General features: G+C 41.9%; 1 protein-coding gene across 4 annotated transcripts in view; it reads right to left on the reverse strand.

Annotated features, from left to right (window-relative positions):
• Window positions 1–12,252, reverse strand: part of TECRL (trans-2,3-enoyl-CoA reductase like) — a 116,443-nt gene that overhangs the window by 53,964 nt on the left and 50,227 nt on the right. For all 4 annotated transcript variants that reach the window (XM_037896577.1, XM_037896576.1, XM_007069914.4 and 1 more), the window contains exon 3: window positions 438–482. In XM_037896577.1, coding sequence (XP_037752505.1) covers window positions 438–482 — 45 coding nt within the window. The remainder of the gene's footprint in view (window positions 1–437; window positions 483–12,252) is intronic.

Below are 12,252 nucleotides of genomic sequence, written 5' to 3' on the forward strand. Positions count from 1 at the left end.
GCCGGCCACTTCCGGGAGCGGCATGGGGACACCAGCCATGGCATGCAGACAGCCTGCCTGAGCCCTGCTGCACCACCGGCCAGGACTCGGGGGCAGGTTGTCAGATATTTGTCCTGCATTTTGGGGGCCCCGTGCCACCTCATGGTTTGTTGCATGGTAAATCCACTCCTGATGGTGGCACTGGCAGCTTTCCACTGAAAACTGCTGTCCCATACTAATATTAATATTTGACATGATGGTGCATGCTGAGCGAGGGTAATATGAAAATCCTCAAACAGATTCCTTAATTGAGGGGAAGCTAATTAGCTAGTCATACATATTAATTAGCAAAAGTGCTAATGGCTTAGCCCATATGGTGTAATAGTGTTAGGAAGAAACACCAGCTAACAGATTCGTAATATACTAGTAGGTGGTTTGACATCCAAATAAATACTTACTGCGTTCTAGTCGCAGGCCAATACGGGAAGGGTTCCACTGGGGACCTATTTAATTCATAAAGAATTACATTTAATTTCATGGTGTAGCTTCTAAACCTCATTTCTTATTAGTAGCAACAGTGTCCTTTTAGATCATAGCTAGAACCATGAGACCATAAAACTGTCTACGTGTTTTAACTCTAAAAGTCAAATAGAGTGGAAATATGGACATGCAGTACAGTACATATAGTTATAGGGGAAATTTCCCATCCCCAGACTGTCTGGTTGGTTCGGTTTGAATGTCAAGTGTGCAATCAGCAGATGAGTGTCATATGTGTGGATGCCCAAGCCTTGCGGCATAATTGCACCAAGCAGTGTGTGTGTATAGAATGGAGGGGGAAGGAGTCCATGTTTCTTTTAGCCTTTTATTTGATTTCCATATCAGTCTTGCCCAACTTCCAAGGAAAAAGTTGAGTTTTCTACTAGAGCTGTTTGAAAAATTCAGTAAAAACTTATTTTCTGCTGAAAAGTTTGGTGAGAATTTAAACTTTTGATGAAAATGCCCCCCGCAAGCCCTCCAAAACCGCAATCTTTTTGGTTTTCAGATTAAAAAACAGAAACATATTCAGTTTTTCACCCCCTTTTTCAGTTTTGGGGGTTTCCAACAAAAAATAAAATATTTGTTGAGGAAAGCTGATATCTGTGAACATACTGAAACTCCAATTTTTCCGTTACAAATAAATAAATAAAAGAGTTTGGATGGAAAATTTTCAACCATCTGCATTTTCCACCTGCCAAGCCTGCAAACTCCACCTTGGGGGGGGGGGGGGGAGGAACTCTGCAATATACTATTTCAAAAGGAAAAAAGAGGAACTTTGGCTCTACTTTGTGACATTCCTCCAGTGCAAAGTGCTTCTAATCCTCTGATCCAGCCCCTAGATCTCCCCCATATAGGAGGATCATCAAGTAGCATGGAACCACTGAAGGATCTCCTATACCGCCCATTCCCCCGCTGCAGGGGAAGGATACCTTGCTGGGGAAATGGGTACATCCAGTTCCTCTCTCCTCTGGAGATCCCCAGCAGTGCTTTGCGGCCATTGGCTGCTGGCAGAGTTAGATCCACCTTCATAACCCTGAGTCAGAGTGGATGGAGAACAAGGCCAAACGACCCAGAGTATGATTACAGAACTCCCATGGGAAATCTGACTTAAAAGCAATGGATATAATTGTTTTTAAGAACATAAAAACTGTCCGGTCTCACTGAGGGTGAAAAACCAGCATGGATTGTCACCCAGGCACACTCTCTCCTTCGTCTTAAAATCCCCTCATGCGTCAAATAAGTCACTGTCAAAACAAAACAGAAGGCCCCCGTGAAGCAAATAATGGGGGAGGTTCTGGATGATTTCTGTTGGTACCCTCAACAATTGCACACTTAAAATCAGGCTCTAGAGGCAAAACCTTATGTGCTGGGTGGTTTGCTAAGGCCATGTCTAGACAAGTAATATAGGTTATGTAGAACACATATTAGCTGTTTCTCATCAATGCTGCATCCCTCTATCCCCCAGGGTTGATCACAACCATCTAACGTGTTTTAAATCCGTTAAACCCTCGTCTTCATTTGTGGTTTTGAAACATGTTAGCAAACATAATTTTTAAGCATAACTTATTTTCCTAGACAAGGCCTAGAGGAGCAGCCAGTCTTTTAAAGATGTGTAATTTCACCTTCCTCTCAGCAAGGGCATAAATATTGATCCAAATGCACTAGCCTGGACACAAAGCAATAACCTGTCTTTAACAACAAACACATCAGGAGTCAAATTTTCTGAAACTAAAGCTGCAATCCCTGGGACTTTAAACTGGCTCCGTGGTGTAGAAAGACCTCTCCCTTCCAGACAGTTAGCCAATCCATTCAATTCAAACACAGCCATTCCTTTCTTTAGGGCTGTGATACATCTGTTAACATACATGAAACGTTGCTCAAAATTCTAATTTCTTTATTTTGAGAAAACACAGGAACAGTGGAGGATATAAATATCATTTGGTTACTATGTTGCTGTTTAAATTGGTAGTGATGGTCAACCTGAAACTGATGGAAGCTGAGCACTTTGGAGAGACGCAAGGTGTTTTGTAATGGTTAGAAGACAGCAGAATAAAATCCTTGTTTGACAAAGCTTCTAATAAAAACGTACAAGCAGGTAGAACTGGACAAAGTTTTGTGGCCAATTTTTTTTTAAATAAAAAATGACTATTCACTAATACTGAAATGTTTCATGAAGCTTCTGACAGGTTTTTTTTTAATTAGAAAGAAAAAAAATCTGAAAAAAATATTAAACTTTTCATTTGGACAGTTTTTGATTTTTTTGATCAAAATGACTTTTTTGTTTCAAAATGTCCTCTTTTTTTTATTTTATTTTTTTAAAAAGGTTAAACATTCTTAAAATTGAAATACCATGTTTCTCTTGGGTCAAATTAAACGTTTTGTTTGACCTGAAATGAATTTTTTTCCAACTTTTTGATTCACTGAAAATTTGCCGTTTTCAGGCTGATCCCCAGATATTTCTTTTTACTTTTAAAAATAGCCAAGAAACCAAAATACGCATTATTCACCCTGCTCCTGCAGTTAGACAAGCTGTGGACAGTAGAGTGGCATGGACACATCAGCACACAGTCCCTAAAATATAAGAATGCAGCCTAGAATTCTCTTGTTTTATGGCAGAGAGAGTAAATTTTGTCAGAATTGCATCCGATGAAGTGAGCTGTAGCTCACGAAAGCTTATGCTCAAATAAATTTGTTAGTCTCTAAGGTGCCACAAGTCCTCCTTTTCTTTTTGTCAGAGAGTTCAGGAGCAGAGTACAGGCATTAGACTACACAAGGTGTACTGGTGACACAGATCAATTTTAGCTTTGATCTCTTCAGGCCAAAGCATTATCCACAAACTGATGCTAGAAGCACAAGAAAAACCCTATCTATCAAATAAGTACCAACTAGTTTTCTCAAGGTAGCAGAACAGACCATGGCTATTAGAGATAACGAAAGGAAGATAGAGAAACAGCAGCTGTCAGACGTGTCGAGGATATGATTTGCTCCAGGACAGCAGATATCAATAGTTACTGGGGCCCAAAATGTGATGTGCTTGTGCTAAATTGATTTTTCTTTCACCCTGCATTACTGTATGTTTCAATAAAAAACAATTTGCCTGATTCTGTGCTTTGAGGCACAGCTCATAATCTTCAGTAGGGAATAGAGGCAATGCTTTTAGGCATGAAATCCTACATTTCAGTGCATTATCCCAAGCACACCATTGCTTTATAAAGAGACTTATTTTAACTCCACCTTCTCCATGCAAGACGACCTTTGGTTTAACTAGGATATGCAGCTAATCTCAATTGACTGTGCTACTCAGCTACTCTCAGGTTCCACGAGCAAGAGAGGTTTATGTTTTGCATATGAGCTTCACAATCTGTGGAATATTGCAGGGACGGAGTTGTCAATTGCTTAGATTTTCAGGTGGTTGGGGCAGAAACCATCTCTTGGTTCTGTGTTTGCACAGTACCTGGCACAATTGGGCTCTGCTCCATGACTAGCTCATAGGTGCTACCATAATTACAGCTGGTAGGAACATTTTTTTTTTTTTTTTTGGGGGGGGGGGGGGACATTTCAGCAAAATATGCCGTCTTGTCGAAACTGAAATGAGACATTTTCGTTTCAAGGAAGTCAAACGGGGCTCTGTTGGCTCCAGAGAGAGAGACATTCTAGCTAAAGAGAATCCCGTGTTATGTTTTAGGGCTGGAAGAACAACGGAGACAAGCTCCAGTCTGTTAAAAGGGGATATCCCTGTACAATGCATAATTTTATATACCATTTAATTCTTCATTAGCGTTCCTCCTCTGAGCCGTCTATTACCGTCTAAGCACAATCCCCAAAACATGTGTGTCTGAATCATACCTTTTAACCCTTGATGTTCGGGTGGGTATAAAATTAGGCAAAGCAAGTGTGCCCATCCTTATAATTTTTTTTTAATATATTTTTTTACTGTTAAGGCCAGAAAGGACCATTGTGATCCTCTAGTCTGATCTCCAGTATAACACAGGTCATAGAACTTCCCGAGTTAGTTCCTGGTTTGAACTAAAGCATATCTTCTTGAGAAACATCCAATCTTTATTTAAAAAATGCCAGTGATGGAGAAATCCACCATGACCCTCGGTAAGTTGTTCCAATGGTAAATTACTCCTATTGTTAAAAATTTGCCACTTAATTCCAGTCTGAATTTGTCTAACTTCAATTTCCAGCCACTGAATCCTGCTATACCTTTCTGCACTTGATTGAAGAGCCCTATATTTATCACATTTCTGTTCCCCATGTAGGTACCTATAAACGAATCATGTCGCTCCTAAACCTTCTCTTTGTTAAGCTAAATAGACTGAGCTCCTTGAATCTATCACTACAAGGCATGCTTTGAAATCCTTCAATCATTCTTATATTTATTTGTATTGCAGCAAAGCCTCATAGCCATGGTTATGGACCAAAACTTCATTGTACGGGGCTCGGAAAAGCCTCAGCACATTAATCTAAACACCACACTGGTCGAGCAGAATTACAATAAAAGCCAAGTTATTAGAGCTGGTCACAAACGAGTTCTTTTCCAGGCAAAATTTTTGACATGAACCTTCTACAGTTTTCTTTGACATCTTTAAGGTTTTCATGGAGAAAATGAACACTGTTTCCCCCCCCAAAAAAACTTTTCAAATCACAATTTCTGTTTTGTCAAAAAGCCATTTTTAAAACACACACACAAAGTTCAGATGAAAAAGTTTGACTACCACCAAAAATTACAATGCAGAACCAGTGATGAGCTGCCAGAAGCTGAAGAACTGGTGCCTTCAGTCGCTCTGGATGTTCGGCGGCCCTTCAGCGGCATGTCCTTCAGCCGCTCCGGGTGTGCTGCCGAAGGCCCGGAGCGAGTGAAGGACCCGCCGCCGAAGTCCCACCAAAGGCCCGGAGTGCCGCTGGGTGAGTAAAAATTCTCAGGGGAGCTTTCCCAGGCGAAAGCTCAGGTGGGACGGAAAGGATGGTCCCACGGGCCACAGTTTGTCCACCCCTTTAACAACCGGTTCTAAACCGGCTTCAAAATTTAACAACCGGTTCACGCGAACCGGTGCGAACAGGCTCCAGCTCACCACTGTGCAGAACCCTTTACAAAGATGTATTTATTGCATTAGGGATTGGCAAGACAAAAAAAAATACACTTCCTGAACAGTATGAATATTGGCCTTATTTGATTACTGAAATATTTCCAAATACTCAAGTGACACATACTGGGGACTGCATGTTTTGTCCAGGAGGTAGAGATTACAGAGAGATTTTCAAAACTCATCAGTGCATTCCCGCCAAATAGGTAGTTTTATTTAGACGCTTAGGCATATGACTTGGGAACACTAATTTTTGAAAAAAGAACAGGAGGACTTGTGGCACCTTAGAGACTAACCAATTTATTTGAGCATAAGCTTTCGTGAGCTACGGCTCACTTCATCGGATGCATCGCTTTTGGTGCTGGCTGGAAGTGATTGCCCTTGCTACTGCGTGTGCTGAGCCGCTGCTGCCCACCAACGTGCTGCGCTCATGGAGTAATCATTTCCATTTCCCGGGTTGCTTGCTTTGCCCTTCTCTAGCTTGCCCACCTAGGGCTGTCTCTACCTCTCCCACGCCTAAAGAGGCAAGCACACATCCATAAGAAAAATCATTCAAAACTGAGAAAATGAAACCACTTTTCCCCACACAACACCTAATTAGACAGTGGAACTCATTGCCACATGGATGCCATCAAGGCTAACAATGAAGTGAGATTCAAAAGGTATGATAACGCAAAGATACTAACGAAGTTTGGAAGGGATATTAACCATCAGGCTTCAGGGTTTAAACCAATCTCTACCTACTAGAAGTGAGGAAGTTCCTTGCACCTTCTTTTGAAGCATCCGGCATCTGCTACTGTTTGAGGCAGAAAACTGGACTGGATGGTTCTTGGGTTGAATCCAGTCTGGCAATTCCTGCGTTCCTATTGTAGATTTTAAAATCTCCATTACTTTCCCTTTGCCCCTTTCCCTGTTCTGATGATTATTTGTGTTATATATTATTTGCACAGCAACAACAGTGGTTGAGAAGTTATTGAACCGTGACACAGACCAACCATGTGTTTTGACAGCTACCTTTTTTTTTTTAAAGGTGTCATTATTTGATTATGAGGGCCTGGCTTCAGATTAGCTACTGCCTCTATGGGCCTGGTTCCGATACCCTAACCCATTCTGAATAGCACCTTACTACAAAGGGGTTATCTGAGCGGTAAGGTACTATTCAACACAGGTAAGGAATCACAATCTGGCCCTACACATGGGGGACAAAGCATTAAGCATTTGGAAGGGATTTGATTTAGAGAGAGGGACTTGGAGGAGAGAAGATGGCATTAGGACAGATCAGGTTGGGGGCGGGGGGGAAGGGGGATGGAGGGTTCAGGTAGAAAAAGCTGCATGGAAGAAAGCCCAGATATGGGAACTGGAGAAGGAAGTCAATTTGTTGTGCAACTTGGAGGAGTCAGTGGAGATAACAGCAGAGAGAGAAAGTCAAGAGCTGGGATAGGCAGAGCCTTGAAGACAGAGACAGGAGCTTCAGTTTGATATAGGAGGCCAATAGAAGCCATGAATGTGATCATGCACTCACTCTTCTGCCCATCTGCTAACATTATTTCCATTTAAATCTCAACCTGTCCTGCATATCGTCTGAACAACAGACCTTCCAGAGACAAATGTACAATCAGGACACTGGAGTATTTACCTAGCCCTCTTAAACAGTAAGGGTCACAGACTCTGCTGCCGTGAATGGGCATAGCTGCATGGAAGTCCACAGGGCTACACCGACTGTCACTGGCGGAGGAGCTCTCTGCGAGAGCTAAGCCTGGCCTTCTTGAAGCAAATGGGAGTTTTGCCAGGATTTGGTCCTACCAAACTAATACACACCACCAAGTAATACCCAATAGGATGAGGTTTTTGATACTCCTGGATTGGTCATCTGCAGGGACTGAACCTAGTTTCTCTGATCTCCACTACCTGAGCTGAAGAGCCAATACCCTTAGCTCGAAGGAAGTGGCAAACTTATTATCCTCTTAGGTGTTTGAGTGACTAGAGGGTGACAAAGAGCCGGAATGCATTAGTGTGGGTGACAAAGTTAACAGGGAGAGGCGAATCAGATTCATAGATTCCAAGGCGAGAAGGTACCATTGTGATCATCTAGTCTGACCTCCTGTATAGCACAGGCCAGAGAACTTCCCCAAAACAATTCCTAAAGCAGATCTTTTAGAACATCATCCAATTTTGATTTGAAAATGGTCAGTGATGGAGAATCCACAATGATCCTTGGTAAGATGTTCCAATGGTAAATTATTCTCAGTGTTAAAAATTTACGCCTGATTTCCAGTCTGAATGTATCAAGCTTCACCTTTCAGCCCTTGGATCGTGTTATACCCCTCTCTGGTAGATTGAAGAGCCCAATATTTGTTCCTCATGTAGGTGCTTATAGACTGTAACCAAGTCACTCCTTAACCTTCTCTGTGTTACACTAAATAAATTGAGCTCCTTGCGTCTTGTTTTCTAGTCCTTGAAGCATTCTCACGGCTCTTCTTGGAACTCATTCCAATTAATCTACATCCTTCTTGAATAGTGACACCAGAATTGGACACACTATTTCAGCAGTGGTTGCTCCAGTGCCACATACAGAGGTAAAATAACCTCTGTACTCCTACTTGAGATTCCCCTGTTTATGCAGCCAAGAATTGCATTAGCTGTTTTGGCCAGAGCATAACACTGGGAGCTCATGTTCAGCTGATTATCCACCCTGATGCCCAAATCTTTTTCAGAATCACTATTTCCCATGATATAATCCCCCATTGTGTAAGTATGGCCTACATTCTTTGTTCCTAGATGTATGCGTTTACATTTAGCAATATTAAAATGCATATCGTTTGCTTGCAACTCATCAAATGAACCAAATAACTCCATATTAGTGACCTGTCTTTGTTATTTACCACTGCCCCCAACTTTTGTGTCATTTGCAAACTTTATCAGGGATGATTTTATGTTTTCTTCCAGGTCCTTAATAAAAATGTTAAATAGTGTAGGTCCAATAATGATCCCTGCAGGACCCCATGAGAAACACATCCATTCTACGATGATTCACAATTTACAATTATATTTTGAGATTTCTCAGTCAGATAGATTTTAATCCATTTATTGTGTGCCATGTAAACTTCATCTCTTTCTATTCTTTATTAATCAAGTGCCATAACAGTCACTCTACTATCTTACCTGGGAATCAATGTTAGACTGACAGGCCTATAATTACCCCAGCCATCCCGTTAACATTTTTTAAATATTGGCACAACATGAGCTTTCTTTCAGTCTTCTGGAACTTCCCAACTGTTCCAAGACCTACTGAAAATCAGCATTAACAGTCAAAAAGCTCCTCAGGCAGCTCTTTTAAAACTCTTGGATACAAGTTACCTGGACCTGCTGATTTTAAAAATGTGTAATTTTAGTAGCTGCTGTTTAAGATCCTCCTGAGGTACTAATGGAAAGGGAAAAAATGTTATCATATGATATGACCATAACATCTGGGTTTTGTTTTGTTTTTTTACCAAATACAGAACACTTCTGCCTTTTCTCCATTATTATAAATAATTTTGTCATTTCCATCTACTAATAGATCAATGTTAGGATTTATTCCTAATATACTTTCCTAGCTTCTGAATTATATTCATTACTATCTACTTCTCTTTTCTTGCATTTGATTATATACACACACCTCCACTTCCCCTCTAAACCAGGTGTTGGGTTTTTTTTAACTGATACAGCCTTCTTCCTTGATTGTGGCTTTTTGCACCTCTAGTAAAGTGTTCTAAATAATTTCCAATAATCACACACAGTTTTTCGGATTAAATTCTTCCTCACAGCTGGTTTGCCTCAGAATTGTTTTCAGCTTTGCGAAATTGGCCCTTTTACAGCACCAGGTATATATCACTTGTATCAGTTCCTCTTTATCCATCAAGCCAAGGGCTCATATTGAGAGCTCCCCTGTGTTGTATGCAACATTTTTCGAGTTAGGAGATTCTCACTTATAATATTTAGAAACTCCAAGGATGTTTTACTACTGGCAGCATGGGAGCTCCAGCATGTGTCACTCAAACTGAAGTCCCCCGTGATCACACAGCTTTTCCCCACAATATGTTATAGATAGGCATGTAAGGAGCCAGTCATTCCGCTCCATAGTGTGATTCGGTGGTCTATAGCAGCACCCTATCTTGTGCTCTATCTGGTAGGATATTGGTCCATAAACATTCAAAATCATTTTCTTCTGTTCCACTCCCATTCCCCCCTCCCTCAATCTTTCCTAAATTGATTATAACCACTGATTTTAATATTCCAGTCATGGGAATCATTGCACCAGGTTTCAGTTATACCAATTAGATCAAATTTATGCTCATAAATGAGAAATTCCAGTTCCTCTTGTTTGTTACCCAGGATCTTCTGGTGATGTTCTTTGGTTCCTTGATTAATTTTGGTCTCAACATCTTGATTATGTGCTGAGTGCACATATCTTCACTATTTTACCTGTCCCTTTTGCTATTAGTTTAATCCCCTCTTGACTGCTCTAGCCAGCCTGTCCCCAGTGAGATTGGTCCCACTTCTACCGAGGTGCAGGCCATTCAAACTAAACAGGGCTCTCTCCCTGTAGAAGGTGGACCAATGTTCCACAAAAGCCAAACTCCTCCACCCTACCTAGCCAGCAGTTCACTTCCAAGAATCTTCTGCCTTCTCTCTTCCTTTGCTCATGGAACAGGAAGGATCTCAGAGAAAATTGCATGGACGTCCTCCTTTAGCATTCTTCCAAATTCCCTGAAGTCATCTACTATCTGCGTGATGTTCTGCAATGCAGTGTCCTTAGTGCCAATATGAACCATCAGCAATGGATCCTTTCCCATCGATTTCAAAACCTACGCAATCTTAGAGTGACACCTCTCCAGGAAGGCAGCACACCATCTTGTTGTCCACCTGTCTCTTGCTGAATTCAGTTTCTTCAATTCTTCTGAGTATGGAATCCCCAATAAGGATTGTCTGTCTTGCTTGGATGGTTGAATAACTCTTTGTGGACAAGGCTGATTTTCTTACAAGTTGGGCAGAGCTGTCCAATACATCTCTCCATTCCCTTAGAGCAGCTGGATTATGAGAAGTAACTTCCAATTTCCACATTGAGGACCTGTTATTGATTGGAAACTTCTAGCTGTGAGGAATTCCTCCAGGTCCTCTCCTTTCTGGTGGCCACAGCCTGCCCCTCATAGTCTATCTCCAGCGGTGTGGCCTCTTGCCTCTGGTGGTTACAAACTGTCAGGATTCCTCTATGACTCCTTGGTGGCCAGCTCCTTCATTCCTTGAACCTGGGGTACTGATGTTTCCTGAACCTGGGTGTCTAGGAATTCCTCAGCTTCTCTGATTTTCAGTAGTATCTCTGCTTGCCCTTCCAATCCAGGAATTTTCTTCTCTAGTACAGACACTCCTCCAGCAGCTTTCACTTCACACTTAGGAAGTCCCCTTCCAGCGTCACGCAGGAAAGAAAACATGGCACATCCATTGCAGGTCATCACCACTGTCCCATCGCTGGGCATCTCAAAATTGTACAACAAGCTGAACCTAGAAGGAAAGCCTCTCACGCTCCCTCTCTCAACTCCCTCTGAAACTCTCATGTTAGCTGCCTCGGTCTGAACTTTCGAGTTCACCTAGCAAATGACTTTTTATCCCTGCTTTGCTCAGCTCGGCCCTCACTACCAGAGACCAGTTAATCTCTCAGAGACTTCAAATAGCTACATAACCTGTACACAGAGAGCAAACAGTCAAACAAACAACCCACAGACACACCAAACAAAGAGTGATATAGTGCGGAAATAATACCTAGTTCTTATATAGCAATTTTCATCAGTAGATCTCAAAATACTTTATAAAGAGGTCAGCACATTATCCCCATTTTACCTATGGGGAAACTGAGGCACGGGGCAGTGAACTGAATTGTCGAAGGTCACCCAGCAGGCCAGAGGGTAAGCTGGGAATAGAACTCATGGTCTCCTGAGTCACAGTCTGGTTCTATAGAGCTGGACTTTCAGTCTTAGCTCTAGGTTTTACAGTTTCTGTCTCATTCTCATCAACACTGAGAAGGCTAAAGATCTCATGTAACACACCCATTAGAAGCAGAGGTAGATGCAGTGCCGTAGCCTCAGGTGATGGAGGGGTAAGTGTTCGCATTCACCCAAACACCCTGGAAGAACCTACTTCAATACAGAATAAACCCTGACTGCACATGCCTAGTTGTCACTTACCACCCCACACTAGAACCCATATGGGGCTTCATCAAACAAACAGTTACAACCCATACTCAGTAGGGACCACATCCTGAAATAAATCTTTCCTGAACCCCCTCTTCTGGCCTTCAAACAACCCACAACCTCTCCATCAGAAGCAAGCTCCCCACAGACCAGGACTCTCCACCTCAAAGTGGCACTAGACCCTGCCAGAACAACAGATGAAAAAAACTGCAGACATATCTCCTCTTTTGTAATGATCTGTATCACCCACAACACAGCTTTCACAATCCCTGGGTCCTACACATGACTATCACCACATGTGGTGTCCCTCATCCAGTGCATCAAATGATCAACAACAACTATGTGGGTGAAACCGGACAATCACTATGCTCTCAGATGAACTCAAACAGAAAAATGGTAAAAGATCACAAAACTCCCAT

This window comes from Chelonia mydas, chromosome 4 (genome assembly GCF_015237465.2).
Source record: "Chelonia mydas isolate rCheMyd1 chromosome 4, rCheMyd1.pri.v2, whole genome shotgun sequence".
In the NCBI taxonomy this organism is placed as follows: Eukaryota; Metazoa; Chordata; order Testudines; family Cheloniidae; genus Chelonia; species Chelonia mydas.